Source organism: Miniopterus schreibersii (genome assembly GCF_964146895.1).
Source record: "Miniopterus schreibersii genome assembly, chromosome: 17".
Lineage (NCBI taxonomy): Eukaryota > Metazoa > Chordata > Mammalia > Chiroptera > Miniopteridae > Miniopterus > Miniopterus schreibersii.
In genome coordinates, this window is record NC_138117.1 from 5,941,919 (window position 1) to 5,961,038 (window position 19,120).

The following is a 19,120-nucleotide window of genomic DNA, read 5'->3' on the forward strand; positions in this document are numbered from 1 at the left end:
ACATTGATTGACTTTCCAAGATTGGAGCAACCTTGTAGCTCCAGGATAAACCCACGCCTCTTGGTGGAGGTATATTATTAGTTATATATGTTGCTGGATTTGGTTTCTAACTTTTTTGAGGAGTTTTATATCTCTCTTTTTAAGGGATATTGGTCTGTACTTTTATTGTCTTTGTCTGGTTTGGGTATCAGTAATGATTTTATAAAATGCGCTGAGGAGTATTTTTTGCTCTTCTGTTTTCTGCAGCACAAGAGAGTGAAGAAAAGAAAGAAGGAAGCAGTGAGGGATTTTATTAACCCTCTGTGCATTAGGAAATCCCTTTTCACTTCTGGAAGCCAGAAATAGAGGGTTTCTGTAGTACCCCCTATTTTTGTACCCGATGCCCACTCCTAGGCTTTGATATACCTTTAGTCCAGGCTGGGAAATATGGGAGGAAAAATGAGAAACTCACCACGATTTTGGTGTTATTTTGAAATCCAGTCATCTCCAATCTACCTGTTACCATTTACTTTTCAGAGCCCTCAAGTAGCTGCTCTGTGTAGGTTTTATAGCTGTATTCTCTCCAGATTTTGTAGCTGCATAGAGTGGCAGAGGCAGGGTTTCATCTTTCCCAGAACCTTGAAATAATTTCTAAAGAGAGGGAATTGGCAACTAACAGAAAGAAGATGTTTTTGCTTTGGGGGAAAAGTAAAAGAAACAGGCAAATATTCCTAGTTTTTGAAAGTCCATTATGATCGCATTAGAAACTGGAAGTATTGTGTGGGTAAATAGGCACATGGAGTTAGGACTCGTTTTCTATTGATGCATAATAAATTACCACAGATGTTGCTGGCTTACAGCAACACAAACATATTGTTTTGCAGTCCTGCAGCTGAGAAGTCCTGGTGGGTTCAGCTGGAGTTACTGCTCAGAATCTCACAGCTGAAATCAAGGTGTCAGTTGGCCTGGCTCTAATCGGGAAGCTACAGGGAAGAATCCACTTTCAAACTCATTATCTTTGTTTCTATAATCCAATTTCTTGTGGCTGTACGACTGATATCCCCAATTCTTTGTCAGCTGTTGGCCAGGGTTGCCCTCAGCTCTAGGGCTGCCCAGCCCTCCTCACATGATCCCCACAATCCCCACAGCAGCGATGACATATCCCAGAGCCCTTCTCCTTCAGATCTCTCTGACTCCCCCTCCTACCTCCTTCATGAGCCTTTTAAAGGGCTCATATAATTAGGTCAGACCTCCTAGATGATCTCTGTGTCTTAAATTCAACTGACCTAGGATATGTATCACAACTATAAAATCCCCTTACAGCACGGCAGTGTCTGGATTAGTGTTTGATTCAATGACCAGGTGGCAGGAATCTTGGGGAGGAAAGTCATCTTAGAGTTCTGCCTGGCACAGAACCAGCGTGAATGACCAAACATACCTCGTGTTGCGTTTGAGGCCCAGTACTAAGTATTAAAGATAAAAAATGTGTACTCACGATCTTCTGGATTGGTGGGCAACATAATCTCATTTAAAATACTTATGCAGGGCCAGTTTTGCAGATCAGGTCCTAGGAGAAAATGCTGAGCAGTGTCCTGTAGGTTAAGTGTTAGGCAAAGAGAGGGTACATTAGATAAAGGAACAAGATGAGCAGAAGCCTAGTGGTGATGACTTGAGTTAGGGAAAGTGGGTTCTATAAACTCTGATATTTCTGGAACTTTAGTGTGAGGTGTGGATAGCTGTAGCTAAGGAAAAGTGGGGCTTTTTTTTTTCCATTTTAAGGAGCTTGGTCTTTTATTCTCAAGAGAAAGAAGAGCCATTAAAGAGTTTTAGTAAGCCAATCAGGATTGTATTAGACACAAATCATTTGGAAATTACACAGGAGACTAGATTGACCAGAATCAGTCTAGACAGAGAAACCATTTAGGAGGCTTCACAATTGCTGAACAATATCAAAGGCGTGGAGGAGAGAAATGGGGAGTAACAGGAATGCTGAGAGAAGGGAATTGATTTCAAGCAATATTTTGGAAGTAAAATTGACAGAACTTAAATCAGTGAGTGAATTTGGACCAGGAAAAGAGAGAATAAAATGAGTCAAAAGTCAGATTTTTGTAACAACTAACTCCACAGAAATACAAAGGATTGTAAGAAAATATTATGAACAACTATATGCCAACAAATTGGACAATCAGGATGAAAAGGATAAATTCCAGGAAACATGCAATCTTCCAAAACTGAATCAGGAAGAATCGGAGACTCTGAATAGACAGATTACAACTAGTGAAACTGAAGCAGTAAAAAAACAACAACAAAAAACCTCTCAACGAACAAAAGTCCTGGACTGGATGGCTTCACAGGTGAATTTTACCGAACATTCAAAGAAGAACTGACACCTATCCTTCTCAAACTATTCCAAAAAATTCAACAGGAGGGAAGACTTCCAAGCTCATTTTACAAGGCGAGCATTATCCTAATTCCAAAACCAGATAAAAACACTACAAAGGAAGAAAATTATAGGCCAGTATCCCTGATGAACATAGATGCTAAAATCCTCAACAAAATATTAGCAAACCAGAACCAGCAATACATTCCAAACATCATACATCATGATCAAATGGGATTTATTCTGGGGATGCAAGGTTGGTACAATATCCACAAATCAAATGTGATACACTACATAAACAAACTGAAAGACAAAAATCACATGATCTTATCAATAGATGCAGAAGAAGCATTTGATAAAATCCAGCACCCATTTAAGATGAAAACTCCCAGCAAAGTGGGAATAGAGGGAACATATCTCAAAGTAATAAAGGCCATGTATGACAAACCCACAGCCAACACTATACTTAATGGGCAAAAACTAAAATCATTTCCCTTAAGATCAGGAGCAAAACAGGGATGTCCAGTCTCACCACTCTTATTCAACATATTACTGGAAGCCCTAGCCACAGCCAACAGACAAGAAGAAGAAATAAAAGGCATCCAAATTGGGAAAGAGGAAATAAAACTGTCATCATTTGCAAACGACATGATACTGTATATAGAGAACCCTAAAGATTGTACCAAAAAACTACTAGAATTGATCAATGAATTCATTAAAGTAGCAGGGTACAAAATACCCAGAAATCAGTTGCATTTTTCTACACCAATAATGAACTATAAGAAAGGGAAACTAAGAAAACAGTCCCATTCACAAGGCATCAAATAAAACAAAAAACCTAGGAATGAAGTTAACCAAGGATGTAAAAGACCTGTACTTGGAAGACTATAAGATATTGAAGATACAAATCAGTGGAAGCATGTACCCTGTCCATGGATAGGAAGAATTAACATCATTAGGACAACCACACTACCCAAAGCAATCTATAGATTCAACGCAATTCCTATCAAGATACCAGTGGCATATCTCACAGAGCTATAACAAATATCTCAAAAATTCACATGGAACCACAAAAGACCCCAGGTAGCCACAGCAATCCTGAGAAAGAAGGGCGGAGTTGGCGGAATCACGCTGCCTGGCATCAAACTGCACTACAAGGCCATAGTAATCAAGACAGCATGGGCCTGGCACATAGACAGACACAGATCCGTGGGACACACTAGAGAGCCTAGAAGTAAACCTGCACCATTATGGTCAGTATTTGACAAAAGAGGCAAGAACTTAAAGACTTAAATGTTAGACTCGAAACCATAAAAATCCTAGAAGAAAATATGGGCAGTAGAATCTTGGATATTTCTTAGAGCGTCGTTAGTCATTATGGAAATACAAACGGAAATGACAGTGGAGTGCCACTTCACACCAGCTAGGCTGGGGGAATCAAATATGACCTGGCAGTCCCACTCCTAGGAAGGTATCTAATGGAACTGGAAAAAAGTCAACAAAAAAAGTTGCACGTGAATGTTGGTAGATGCCAAAAAGTAGAAACAACCCAAATGTCCATTAGCTGATAATAGATAAACAAAATGTGCCACCCCCGATGATGAAGTATTACCCAGCCACAAAAAGGAGCGACGTACTGACGGTGCCTGTTTCAATGTGAGTGGACCTCGAAGCAGTATGCTAACTGAAAGAAACTAGACGCAAAGGGCCAGATATTGTTTGATTCCATTTATATGAAATGTGCAGAGCAGGCAGATGTGTAGAGACAGAAATTCAAGGAGGGATTGCTGGGGCTGGAGATGGGGACTGGATGGAGAGTGACCGCTAGGTGGTTGGGATTTTGTGTGCATGTGGTGATGATAATGTTCTGGAATCATACGGTGGTGATGTTTGTGCAATCTTGTCAGTATACTAACAACCACTGAATTATATACTTTAAGAAGGTAAGTTGTATGGTATGTGAGTTATATGTCAATAAGATATTTTTTAAAAGTAATTCCTCTAAGTTAGGATATTTTTGCTGTTTAAAAAATATGAGAGCAGGGAACTTTTTACTATTACAGACAAGTGACTCAGATATCTGACTCTTTCCAATGAACAACTAGTGAGAAGCTGGACTCTCAGAGTTTTGCTAGCCCTGCTTAAAGAAACCCAAAAGAAGGCACTCTTAAAAGGGGTGGTACCCTGAGGGAGCCTGGGTAGCCAGGAGGAAACCCAGAGGTGCTGATACCGAGGAAGGTGAGAAGAGGTCCTCCTTATGAAGAGAGATGTAGATAATGAAATTATTAATAAAGACTATTAACTTTAGCTTCTTAATAACTTTGCTGTTCCTGGCTTCATCTGGGATTATGTCTTGAATCATATCTTCAGGCTCTAGTGGAAAGAACACTTGTTAGGTTCAGTTAAGCTCAAACATTGATTGACTACATACATATGTGAGGCACACTGTGCTAGTCCTTGGACATAATTTAGGTGCGTGACATACTCTGCCTTCACGATGCTTATGGTCTTCTGTCTGATTGATAATGAAAACATAAGAAAGGCAATGAAATAAGGCAAACATGGGAATAATAAGGCTGTGAGTTTTAATGCCTGGTGGCTAAGTGGCAGATAAGGACAGCTTCTAGTATATGATGCATGTAAAATGGACTGTAGGTTTTCAGAAATTTCAGTCTACCCACAAAGAGGTATTTGAAATGTTATCAATGTAAAATACATAGGGAAAGATGTAGGGACTCTTCTGGTTTTCAGCAGGTCACAAGGCGAAACAAACATTCTGTGCGTGTATTTGATCAGAGAATGGTAGGGGAGGCTACTTCGGTTAGTCCATCGGACACGTGTTATTAATACCAGCATTTGTGTCAGAGTTTGTGCTGGATACTAGGGGGGTCCTTTTGCCCTGGCGGGAGGGATGCCAGTTGCAGTAATGAACTGGAAGGGCTGCTCCATTTTGCGTCGGTTGGAGAGCAAAGTAGATGTCCACGTGTGGCCTGTACTCTCGGGGACAGGGAGTCCCAGGATTAAGGAAGGAATGTGGGCATGTAATAGTCCAGGGAAAGTGCTCCTTCCAGTGCCTATGTGGAAAGGACAGTGAGGTGGTTGGTAAATGGGTTGCAGCATCTGGCGCCCTAAGGAGACCACAGCGCACGTGCTGGGGACGTCAGTGGGACGTTGACGGGAAGTAAAGGCTTACATTCAGTAAGAGCGCGTCAGTAATTTTTTTTACTTTTTTCAATTCTGTAGCAGACATCAACTTGGAAATATCAAAGCCCTTGAAAGCAAACCTGAGTTTTACCAAACTGGATCAGATCAACCATTTTTTAAGGAAGATCAAAAACGCGCACGGCAGTGAGACTTCAGCTCCGTTGGACACTGTGCGGCAGGACGAGCCTCCGGCCTCCAGATGTTACCGGGGAAAGTCGTCTAAGCCCAGAGTCCATGGTGACGGAGCACAGAAGGTTCCATTTCAAGAAAATGTGTGGAGAACGGTTTCCTGCTTCCAGAAAATTTCTGTCCACACTACTCAGATCGTGGTTGCCATGGAAACTGTCCCGCACCCTAATAAGCCATGCCTGTTAGCATCCTTGTCGACCCTCAGTGGAAGCCTTAATGTTAAAGCAGCACAGAGAGTACCTGGTAAGTCACAGAACGGGGGGAGGGAGGTGACAGTGTGACTTGTTGCCATCTGAAAGTAACTTTGATGGTTTGTATTATTTGGAGGTTAGAAGTTTTAAGGGCCATCAGAGACAGGGACATTTCTGGCTTGTGACCTTATTTTAGAGAAAATTTTATAACAAATCCTTTGAGCTTTTAAGTATTTTAATGCCCTAAACTAAACAGCCCTTTCCACTTTTCAGGCATGTTCCTATGAGCACCTTTAAAACTGTTCATTCCTAAATCTCTGTTCCCTGAAGGGGCCGTAGTGGAACAACAAACAGTGGCTTTATCAGCCGTTAGAGCCGTGGTTCTCAGGGTAGTCTCAGAACCCACTGCACCAGCAACACCTGAGAACTTGTTAGAAATGCACATTTTCAGGCCCTGCCCCTGACCTACTGAATCAGAAACGCTGGGCATGGAGCCCAGAAATCTGTGTCGCCAAAGCTGTACAGGTGAGTCCAGTGCACTGCGTTAAGTCTCTGGTAACGATTTATTTAAAAAGAGAAACTGCTCTAGTGGCAGGTATGCGTCACAGAGCGTCACAGAAGTCAGGGTTCAGCTCCTCAAGGACAGTGTCGTTGCGGGCGATCAGGCAGCGGCGCCCGGCCGGGAAACGCGGTGCTGCTTTCTGTGCTCGGCCCAGCAAAGGGGGGCGTGGACCCCGCGCACTGACTGCCCGATGGGCGCAGAGGGGAAGAATTAACAGGCGGTGACACCTACATTTTCCCCTTTTGGTACCATGACTAAAGTGGTAGGTGCTTTTTCACACTGAATCAGAAAGGGTAGGCAGAAGGAATGCGAGGAGGGAGAGAAAAGACGAGGCACAGGTGGGAAATAACAGTTTTCAGTCACTGGAACTGCTACTGTAAAAGTTCAGGGCACAGTGCCAGAAGTTTTACTTTGAAAGTAAAGTAGCAAAAGGGAAACATTTTTTTCCACTTTAATTTGCAGGAAAGAATTGGGGGTATTGGGGGATAAAGTAAATCCTAAAACTGTATGCAACTTGGTGGCTCACTAAAAAGTAATTAAGTGGCAGCTGGAGACTGACTATAACTCAGTTCCATACAGTCAGTTTGGGCACAATAGTTTAAGAGATAAAGAAAAAGGTTTATAGTTGAGAAGTACGAATTTTAGGCCAAAGAATAGATGATTTATTTCTTTCTCACCAGAAATATTTGTGACCAAGCCAGCTAAAAGCACTGTATTTTTTTATTGTCTTAAAAGTTATAAATGAAAAAGGTAAGGCCCATGGGACATGAAAGACTATGAAACACTGGAGGCTACGATGTCTGATTTATCCACAAATAAACTGCAACCCAGACAACGCTGGCCGGTTCCCACGCCTTTCCAGTTACACCTTAGTCACATAGCAGGGAAAGGTCAGGACTCAGAGCGAGAGAGTGTAAATGTCCTGTGTGCAATTCTGCGTCTATCCTCGTAAACATCTCTGAAACATACTAAAATCCGCTCACTGAGCTGTACAAGGTAGGAGACTCATCCTGCTTTTGTAATTGGTTCCTTTCCCTCCATTCCAGAGAAACTGCGGACCCCTGTTTCTTTTACATTTATGCTTTTTAACCTAGTTAAACACAGACATAGCAACTATAGCTTTGACTAAGACATAAGTTATGCACCTCTAATTGTGGTATCCAGCTAATTTCTAAAATATTTGTGTCAACAAACCAAAACAGATTGAAGTTAGCCATGAAAAGGAACAGCTTCATTATGAGAACATAATGGGCCTCACATCAGTTCTCTGTGCGTTTGTGCTCAATGTAATGACATGCTCAACATTTTAAGAAGATAACAAAGTCAGCAAAATAATAATAAATTATAATTAAGTGAAATAAGATTAAGTTCTGGTTTTGGCTGAAGACTGATTTCTAGAAAATTATAATTGAAAGATTACTACATATTTTTCAAAAATTGATTTTTAGCTAAACAAAACTTTTTTAAAGTAAAATATAATTTAAACTTTGAATGTTAATTTTATTGAATAGTTGAATATCTTAAAAATCCCAAGCTCTGTAACTTGGGTGAAATATACATAATTATATATTCGAGGTCCATTTTTGATAAGTAGTTAACAGTATCCCCCACCAAAAAAAAATCTACCAGTAGTCATATTTCATATTTTTCAAGTGACATCGTACTGCATCCAACCACAATTTTTATAGTGTATCTTTGAGCTCCACAGAGTTAATGTCAGAGTTTTATAGTTTGAATCTAATACAGAAATACTTAACTGTGTCTTTGATTTTATAGTTTATATAACTATTGTGACCATCTGCAGCAGCTGCACTTTTCAAATTATTTGCTGAACCAAATTGAGCACAGTGACAAAAGTAGTCATCTCAGATGTACTATTAAACAGAGAAAGAAAGGGGAACATTGCCTTGGTACAGTATAGCCATCTGCTGTACAGATGTTACTGTATAGAATGACTTAAGATAAAATAATTGTAGAAAATTTTCATTAAAACCTCAGCAATTTGCACTTGTTTATGCGAATCTGCATAACTCCCCAATGAGACAACACACTTGGGGTTTCTCTGGTTCTCACTCACTTTCTCTTTGATCCTTTTTGATGTGCTGACTTTAATAAACACAGTCAAAAACACTGCGCAAAAACATCATGGAAAAAACTACAAAGGAATAATTATAGCAGCAGAAACTACTCTAATCCCTAACTTACGCAAGCTATTTTTAGTGAAATATTTTTTTTAACACTCTTTATGTGACAATGTTATATAAACAGGGTGAAACGGTCCTCTCCAGATGAGTTTTAATTTAGGAGCTGAAGTAGATTTGTAATGCTGGAGGAATCCTATGTTCTAAGTAATATTTAGAGAAACACAACTGAGAATGTGTTGTAGGCATGTTCCCTCCCTTCTGAAAGGTACAAAAATATTTCAGTTTGCCTGGTGGTGTTTTTATCATTTAACTGTCCTAAGCTTGTGGAGGGTGCCTGGGAAAGGGGAATAATAAAACAGTGGAGGGGAGCATTCGTTTCCTTCCCAAGACATTGTCAGTAATTTAAATCTGAAATGCTTCATACTCGTGCACTGGTTTTTACAACAAAATATATACAGATTACCCACTGAAATGTGCTCATTGTTTGAAACAAAGTGAAATGGTTAAATATTTTCCACTTTAAAAAAATCTACAAGTTATCTTAGTCTCTTGTACTATTCTGCAGTCCTCAACTGTGAGAGTTTCAAGGGACTTGATTTTTTTTAATTCCACCTGCAGATGCTAGTGTAACAGTGACTTATAATAACCTAGCTTGTATTTCTGCTAGAATACTTACATTCTCCCGTACGTCTTTGGGAAAAGAGCCCTAAAGTTGATTTTAGTAGACGTAATACTTGTGTTTTTAAAATTGGTGTATAATATTGCAAAACATCCTATGACTGTAACAGAATGAATCTCATTTAGAAATTATATCTTACTTTCTGAATCATTTTAAGGCAGATAATATTTCCTCTGCTCCCCATTAAATCCATTCCATTCTGTAGTATGTTCTTTTTAAAAACAGCCACCTTTCCCCCAGCACATACACACGGAACACAGTCTTTTCTGCCGTTTGAAGTATGTCTCTTTGGAGAAGCCGTAAGTGCGCAGCTATAAATTCTGCAGGAGCAGGGTAGCACTTTCCACAGGCAGGGTGGGAGGGGGCGCGCCCGCCAGCCCCCCTTGTCGGAGTAAATTACGGCTCTGGGAGGCGGCACTCGGCGGGTTTCAGCAAACGCGCGGCTCAGGCTGAGAAATGGCTGCGAGTCAGGCCTCCTTGCTCTTCCCTGGGCCCTCAGGTCAGCAGCCTCCGCGTAGATGGAGGAGAGGGAAGCAGCGAGTTCGGCTGCGCGAAGGGCTGGGAGGCGCTAAGTGAGGCCATCTTGCCTGGTCCTGGTCAGAACTGGGAACAGTTGCGAGGGTCCCCTTTCCGCAGGGACTTCCCCTCCGTGCAGAAAGCGGCGAGGCGAGCTCCTCCTGGTCGGAGAGCTGTGGCTTTTAAATAACTTTCACTACCCCTGCCTCTGTCATCCAGATGTACTTTTCTTTGTGTATAAACAAAAATAGGAGGGGAAAGGCATAACCATATTATTTTTCCCATGTACAAATGCCTCCTCTCATGTTCACTGAGTTCAGGACCAATAAAATGTAAAGAACCTAAAGGTCCTTTTCATGTCCTGAAAAGTGAAACGGGCCAGTAATTGAGGACAGCGGAGCTCCGGCCGCCGTGGCAGTGAGCGGAGCCCCGAGGGAGCCTCTCCGGGCGCTGTCCCGGCCGCGATGCTCGGGGCGAGGCGCCTGCGGGGAATAAAGCGTTCCGTTCGAGGGGCCGCCCGAAGTAATATGTTCCAGTAACAGGCCATTTACAACACCCCAAAGGCTTCTGTTACTTTTACAAAGAAACAGGGCTTCTCTCCAGCGCCCGAACAATAAGGAGCGAAGCCTTTGACAGTTGCAGCCAGAGGACAAACCTGGCTTTTAAGCAGCCACTGAGGACCGAAGGGGAGGCACAGCTGGTGGACAGCTCGACACATCACTGGCCGGCCTTAGTGAATGTTGGGTGTGGGCATCAGGGTCCTGTCATTTTTGACACCGTGTCCCAAGCAGCTTAAACCCAGCACTCAAGGAAAGGTAGAGCCCTCGTTGGGCGTCTGACATCTGGGATTTTGTTGTTTGGGCATCCTTCACGAGCCAGAAGGAAGAGTAACGGGATTATCCTGACAATGGGACAGTTGCTGGGCCTCGTGATAATGAAAAGCAGAGGAGCTCTGATGCCTCTCTGGTCCCCGAGGTGGAGGTGCGTGTGTAGTTTGCAGGAGGAAGATGGAGGCCGGGAACAGATGGCCGGGAGGCCGGGAAACACGATACCCCTCATCCCCGAGCCCAGGACCGCTATTAATCCTGGGCTGACTCCCTCCCATTACTTTATAACAAGGTTCAAAGTTGCTACTGATGAACGGGCACGTCCCTCCTCTTTTACGCTTAAATTACCTGTGGATTACTGAGCTTTTTCAACAGTGACATTTTCCTGTGCACAGTGGTGGAACAAGACATTCAAAATAATAGGATAGGAAGTTCTGAGAGTCGAATGGGAAGTAAGTACAAAAGCAAAATTCTCACAACTCTTTTTCAGAATCACGTCCCGTGTCATTTTTCTCACGTCGGGGGTAAGTGGGTAAGACCCGCCCTTGGGGCGGGATTCCCGTGTCCCCTTCCCCCCGGCACACGACCCACTCTCTGCGCTTTTCACCATAATTAGCACTAGAGAGGCTTTCGGGCGGTCCTGAGCAATATTAACACTACTGTCAGGGTGAGCTTTCTCACGTCCTCAGAAGACAGGTTAGAAATTAGGGATGTTTGCTGATGAGAAAGCACCCAGGCGTGTCGCGGTCGCTGTCATCCAAGGGCATCGTCTTGGGCTGTCCTCTGCACCCCCCCGGGGGAGCTGTGTGTTTCGGGATAAGGCCTTGGGCATTTTCGAGTGTTCCGAGATGATTGTCCTTCGCGCACATTTTTTCAGTGCTGTGTGGTCACTGTCGCCGTTTCGGATCCCGACGAGAAGGAGCCTCTAGAAGAGGCGGGAGGGGAACTGCAGACCTGTGGGCTGGGAGTCTGGCGTGTTAATCTCCAGGTGGCGTGAAAAGTAACAGCCCTGCCGGGAGCAGCCGGCTCGGCTGGGGCCGGGGCCGGGCCGCACTCTACCTGCCGGCTTGGCCGCTCCTCCGGAGATAACCATCTCGACTTCGCCTTCTGATTCATCACCAACCTGAACTCCACTTGAACCGCGTTAGACAAAAAACAAGCAGAATTCCTGGCCCAAGCTATAAAATATAATTAAGCCCTTTTGAAATGATGTGTAAAAGAACATTGCTGTACCCCCACTTACAACCACCACCACCACCACAACCAATAAAGTTAAATCAAGCACTGCCTGTAATGGATTAAAATAATAAATGTTCCTGGATTTCAGTGTTTGAAGTACTTGAAGAAAACAGGCTCCCAGCAGCCCGGGTAGCCGAATGCAGGGGAGACATTTATTAATGACGAGTTCAAGGATTTGGCCTGTTTAAGATCATTACTTTCTGTTTACCGTGGGTTACACATCTCTTATGTTTTTACACAGCCCACATGTGTCCACATGCAATAATGAAGAGCTTTTTTTCCAACAAAAGAATTGTTAATTGTGTGAATGTGATTCTCTTGGGGAATATGAAGTCTTCATAAGACTGCTTTCCTCTAATGAGAAATCCAGGGCCGTTGCTACTCTTCCAATATATCCACCTTCAGATCTTGTCTCCAGCTAAATTAGGCTATTTCTTCCTATTGTTTCTGGTTACCAAATTTCAGACTTGATCTGGAGCGCTAGGAAACTGTTGGCGTCGGGTTGCATGTGTTAGAGCTGTGCCTCATTGTAGTGGATTTTATGTGCCTTTTGTACTATAGCAAAAAAAAAAGGTTTTTCTTTCTTTCCTAATTTTAACAAAGGTATGGTACAGAATTATTTCTCTAGATTTAGATACATTTGGGGGGAGGAAAGGATACCATAAAAATGTCCCATGAACACAGATTAAAGCAGAACGGCCCTTGGACAAGAGAAAGTGGACCTTTTTAGACAACAGAAATGCTATCGGTTAACATGAAGTTATCTCTGTGCAAAAGCCCATTGAGGAAGAAAGTTTCCAGTCCTAGTAATTAAATGCTAGAAATGGTTTACTTCACAGCCTCTCCTCTGCATCCTTGATTGCACCTTACAGGTTAGTATTAGGTGAAGTGGACAAGAATTGTTACAGCCCCCAGCACTGGGACTGTGAAAAGAGAGGGTTAGAGTCTCTGCCCCCCACTGAGCCTCAAGTTTGCTGTGGTCACAGCCAGTTGCCCTCTCATCCACATAAGCCAGTAGGCTATTTGCTAGGAAAGTTTCTGGCACAGCCACCCTGTTGGTGATGAGTGACTGCAGACACATCTTAGATGTTCTTTTGCTCCCTGGCTGGGCCCCGGGACCTGTAGGCTATGTTGGCATAACATACCGAGGCCATGCAAGACAGCTGGGGACAGGAAAACGCATTTATTCACAACTGCGTTACCACCTGGAAAAATGAAATTACTAACTGCTAACTAACAGCAGTAGTTTTTATAAAGCATCCTGGTGCTGGAAGGAGGCGAACAGAGTCTAAATCTCAGCCCTGCTACTTACTGGCAGTTGATTATGGTAAAAGTTACAGTTTAGCTCATTTCCAAAATGAGGGCGAAAACACTTCATTCACAGGGCTGTTGAGAACATTAGGTGAGCTAATGTGTGTAGATTTTATTATATTCCTCAAAAAAATATTGGTGTTATTTTTGTTCCTACCTCCCCCAACTCAGTCACAGCAGATGAATGCTGAGGTCATAGGTCGTTAAATTTTAGAGCTGAAAATTATCTTAAAGATCTTCCTTTTCTTTATCAAGAACCCTTTTGATTCTTTCCCTCACGGATCTCATGATCCAAACAAACTGCACTTGAGGTTACATAGCTAGCGTGACTCCAACCAAAAACAAAAGCTTTAGCACACTACACCTCCCAGCCCTGTCTCAGGCAGACTCGTGATTTCTTTCAGGCTCTTTGGAATAACCTGAAAATACGTTGTGGACCTCCGTTAAACGTGGGACTTCCTAAGTGTCAGAGCCCCCGGGTCAGGCCCCCTGAGCTGCCCTAACTCCCTCACTGAGTTCAGATGGAGCGATGAAGGGGATTCGCCCAGGGGTGGTCCGAGATGGTCTGGTCTTCCTATTACTCCAGTCTTTACAAACCTGGCTTATGTAGATCAAGACCAGTTTCTAAGCACTGCAGCAGATTACTTAGCAAGTCATTTTGCTTTCAACGTTGTTAGAATAAGTTTATACCAATTATTCCACCCATGTGACTTACTTTTTTGAAAAATTGATTTGCCAGCAGTTTTCTAATGCAATTGAATTAACCAGCTACTGTACTCATCTGAGAACCTCTGGAGTGTGTGTCTGCTGCTGTTCTTTCCTCTCTGGGAAGGTTGTCATACACACTTTCCAACATGCACAGTCAGATCTGCCAGTCGGTTGTGTGTTTTTAAACATGGACACATGATCCAATCAAGTTTTATTTTTCTAATAAACTGACACAACTGTAAAAACAGTGAGCATGGTGGCAGATCGGAGGGGAGGAAAGAGGCAAAGCATTTACCCTCTACCACCCTTTGGTATTTTTAGTTTGGTTTTTCTAGGATCCGAGTGTTTTAAAACATTTCTCAAAAAATACCTTCCCCAGGCAGGGCCAAGTGTAAATAACCAATCCAGCAGACGTTTCCATCTTTCATGAGTAATTCTCCCTTTCTTTGTGTGCAAGGGGAAAAAATTCTATTTCTGCTGCTGGTCATTTTTCTACATGCAGAGGAAGCCGTTTGGGTTAGTCTAGGGGTCCACTGAGGACTGGGTGGGAGTCCCTGGGGGCTGGAAATCCCCCCCATGGGGAATCACTAGGTGCCTTGGATATGTCTTGGCAGGCAGGCCAACCAATTGGACTCTCATTTGATGGCTAGACTTTTTAGTAAAGTCGGGGAGCACCAGCAGCCCCTTCATCTTCAGCATCAGTATCCATGCTGTTCTGACAGTTTTATGTTTGGTTCGCTATATTAATCCTATCCTGTGTTTTAGTTTAGTTTAGCAGTAGGTACAATTATATAGGCTTATTTCAAAATCTAATGTTATTAAATAGAGTCTGATCGACTTACATGTTCAATCAAGACCGGAAAAGCAAGGCGTGGGTTTTTTTCATGTTTAAAATACCCAAGTGCCATTTTTATGCTTCGACATAATTAGTTGAAGGAATTAGAAAAGAAAAGATTTCTGATGGTCTCTTTATGGAGCATACTTACCAAAAATTGTTTTCTAGTCATCTAGTAACTGCCGGTCGTCGTCTCGTGGATCATACTGATAAAAAAATTTTCTCCCTCGCTTTTTGGAGGCGCCCTGATGCTTCGCTGTTATGCAAATCGACTTGTAGATGTATCTAACACATGTTTGCTGATTTTCTGGTAGCCTTAGATCACTTCCAGCTGGATGAAAAAATACCTGGACATGCTCTGCTAGCACGTCATGCGAGCGCTCCTCCTAACGACACACAGAAGCCTGACTCAGAGCGCACCGCGCGGTCGGCGGGCAGGGCCGAGCAGGCAGGGGCCGCTGATGGGGGGCTGGCAGCCCTTCGTAAACATTCTCCCAAACAAGTGGTTTGCATTTATTAGTCTTCTGAAGGAGGATTCGAAAGGTCACGAAACTATTTGTTCCTTGAACTCAGTTTTTACCCTCAGTGAAAAGTGTGTCAGTATGCAAGCAAAGCAGGATTATTTCTGTTTATCACACCGGTTGTTCCTGAAATTACTTCTCAATGTTGCTACACCTCATTTAGTTTAATTAAATATCTGCCATTAGTTTGCTAGAGCTGAAATTAAAAATATAAACACAGATTTTTTTGAAAGAAGCCAGCGGAAACGCGGGGCAGAACAGCCTCCAGTGGAACGGAAGGCGGTGGGGGGAGGTTGGCTGTTGGGTGAGAATGGCCCGAGGGCGAGGTCGGGAGTGCGGCGCGGGAAGGGACCCAAGGGGAGGCACTGGGGAGCTCCCAGTAAGGCGTCGAGGTTAGTGGTTTTGTGTTGATGGGAACGTGCTGGCTTCGAGGAGCATGCCGTCGTAAGTTGTTAACATGAAGGGAAGCTGGGCAGACGATGTCGAAGCTGAAGGCTATCAACTTCGCTGGGAGCCTAAAGTTATTGCAAAACTACGTTTTTAAAAATGACCTGATCAGAGATTAAGTAACTTTAATGATATTCATGCTTTTAAAGTATAACTGATCATTTTAAGTCTTATACTTTCACAGCATATTTATTTTTTTTAATCTTCTCTCCTTGTTGTTGGAAGTGTAAGGGGGAATTAAAAGTACAGAAAATGAAAAGCATAACACATCAAAGGCCTGTATACTCAGCAGCTAGAACCAATGTAAGCATTTTGTCTTATTTGCAATATGTACAGACAGAGATGAAACTTAACGAGATTCCTCAGCCTTGGCTAAGGTTTCGGTGCTAAGAAAATGCTCTTCATGATTTCTCCTTGCGGTCCTTTTGCCCAGCAGTGCCTTAATTAATTCATTTAGAGAAGAAAGCACACGCCTGAGCTGTTGCCGTTTAGACCAGATTCTGAATGTATAAGTACCCGGTTTATGAGCTCAGTAGTCTTTGTGGCCCTGGGTTTATGTGTGTGTGGCGATATATAAAATAAGATTAATTTTATCTCAGGGAAGGTGCTTAGTATGCTTCCTGATTAAAAAAGAAAAACAGGAGGGGTCGATGTCCCGTAGGCCAGCTTCTCACAGAGCGAAAGCAGGGAAAAGGAGAATTAATAGCCCTGCCGTGAGTCCCGGGGATGATTTTCATATTTTGTGGTGAAAATGTGAAGTTTGGTTTACCATTTATGAATGGCCCCTGTGAGACTCCTCACCGCTCTCTGTTATGGAGTGATCACCTTAATCTCTTGTTACTGGTCACTTAGACCACGGTTAAAACCACTGAACCAGCATGGGTTTCTATTATTTTGTTGTAGGTTTTTAAAAATTCAGCAGGAAATGTTCAAAAGGAAATGGAGAGCCTGTTTTAAACTTAAAAGCTGATACCTGTGAGTGCACCTTCCTGTGGTCCACAGATAACTGAATTCCCTCATGAGAAACAGCCGCAGCCGGCCGGCGTGTGGAGCAAGTGTAGTGGGCAGGTAGGCCCGTGGGGATGAGTCGGGTTAGTCTCAGAAGTGAACCGCTCCGAATTTCCCTGTGGTGCATGACACGAAAGAAAGGGAAGGAGACAAAACAGACCAAGCAAGGCACGCTGGCATCTGTAGGTCCTGTGTTTTCTTAGTGCGTGCGTTTAGGCTTAATCATTTTATAACTCAGAATTTGAACCTCTCAATTTCTTCACCTCTTTCCCTTGCCCCCCAGCCTCTCCCCTCTGGCAGCCACCGGTTTGTTTTCTCTCCCTATGAGTCTGTTTCTGTTTCTTTTGTTTGTTCACTTGTTTTGATTTCTTAGATTCCACATATAAGTGAAATCACGTGGTATTTGCTTTTCTCTGTCTGACTTATGTCATTTAGCATAACACCGTCAAGGTCCATCTATGTCACAAGTGGCAAGGTTTCGTTCTTCTTTGTGGCCGAGTATATTTCATCGTGTTTCACGTTTCCGCCACCCCTTCACTTACCTGTAGATGTTTAGGTTGCCTCCGTGTCTGACCACTGTAGCACTGCAGTCAGCACGGTGGGGCTCGCATCTCTTAGAGCTCGTGGTTTCGTTTTCTATGCATAAATACTCAGAACTGGAATTCCCGGGTCGAATGGTAGTTATATTCTTAAATTTTTGAGGCACCTCCATCCTGTTTTCCACAGTGGCTGCACGGTTTCTTTTCTCCACATTGGTTGATTTGCAGATGTGGAACCACCCTTGCGACCCTGGAATAAACCCCTCTTGGCTATGGTGTATGATCCTTTTAACGTATTGTTGAATTTAGTTTGCTAATGTTTTCCTGGGGATTTCTTCATCTGTGTTCATCAGGGATATTGGCCTGTAATTTTCTTTTTTTGTGGTGTCTTTGTCTGATTTTTGTATCAGGATGGTACTGGCCTCGTAAAATGAGTTTGGAAGTGTTTTTTCCTCTTCAAATTTTTGGAGTAATTTGTGAAGAATAAGCATTAATTCTTTAAATGTTTGGTAGAATTCTCTTGTGAGGCCATCTCATCCTGGACTTCAGTTTTTTTGAGAATTTTTAAATTACTGGCTCAATTTCATTACTTGTAATCAGTCTGTTCTGGTTTTCTGTTTCTTCATAATTCAGTAAAACTGGCCCTTACCAGCACCTCCAGTCCCAGAGAGAGTTCAGGCAGTTTCTCGTCTGTTTGGCAGGTGCTGCGGGGTCAGTAAATACATCGCCTTCCAGGTAGTCTGTGTGCCCTTTAACCCCTGGCTTTCACTGCGCCCAGGGCAGGCCAGGCCGAGAAGGGCTCTCAGAGGTGTCCCTCCCACCCGAAGCTCACCGCGTCAGGGGTGGGGTTGCTGTTGTCATGATGTCTCCGTCTCTCTTACCCACTCTGCGTGGTCCCTCCCGCATGTGCAGAAGCTGTTCCATCCATCCTCATGTCTTTGTCAGGAGGAATTTCCCTATATAGGTGTATATTCAGTGTGCCTGTGGGAGGAGGTGCATTCAGGGTCTTCCTACACTGGCATCTTGGGCCTCGTCAGAGCTTGAAACATCTTATGGCCAGAAAGGAAAGAAGTTCCCCCCAAAATGATGGGGTTGTATCAGAAGGCACAGGAACCAACTTGAAGGGGTGTTCAGTGTCCCGAGTTGGTTCAATTTAAGTAACAAAGTAAATAATGAGGGTAATCGATTATAATCCATAAAATAAATATCTATGAGTCCACACTGACATAAATAGATAAGGGAACTAATAAGTGGGGTAGGAGGGGCAGCTCTTTCATCGCAGAATAGTAACTAATGAATGTAGAAGACAAAAAAAATCAGAAACCAGCACCGTTGTGCACCACAGCGACAGCTGCTGCCTGCGAGAACCAGGGACGGCTTCCAGCGCCCGCGGGTAAAAGTTTGATGTGAAAGAGGATGGCACGTAATCTCCAACTATCTCCCCCCGGTTCTCACCGTTCATACGTGGGAAAGAACTTCATAGTGGCAAAACCCGGAAGACACCACCTTAGCCGTGTGACCAGAGTTAGTAGTACCAGGAATAAAACATCAGTGTCACTTACCCAAATATGATGCAGAGAAGGGTTCTCTTGCCAAAAATGCATAACCTCTTTCTAAAGAGTCATCATTAGATAAAAACCAATTGAGAGAGATTCTGCAAAATAATTGGCCTGGGGTTGCTGCTGTTATCCATTCTGTCTCTCTTACCCTTACTCTAAAGAGAGGCGGAGACTGATAGCAGCAGTAGCCCCGCTCTTCAAGAGTATCAAGGTCACGAAGGACAAAGAGGGCTCGAGGATCTGTCTCAGAATGAAGATGACTAAGGGACAGCAACTAATTCA

The 19,120-nt window shown here is 43.2% G+C and overlaps 1 protein-coding gene across 4 annotated transcripts in view; it reads left to right on the forward strand.

Annotated features, from left to right (window-relative positions):
- VPS13B (vacuolar protein sorting 13 homolog B) overlaps positions 1 to 19,120 on the forward strand; it is a 454,815-nt gene that overhangs the window by 327,821 nt on the left and 107,874 nt on the right. For 3 of the 4 annotated variants that reach the window (XM_081116977.1, XM_081116974.1, XM_081116976.1), the window contains exon 36: positions 5,603 to 5,995. In XM_081116977.1, coding sequence (XP_080973103.1) covers positions 5,603 to 5,995 — 393 coding nt within the window. The remainder of the gene's footprint in view (positions 1 to 5,602; positions 5,996 to 19,120) is intronic. The other variant, XM_081116975.1, reaches the window with a different exon arrangement.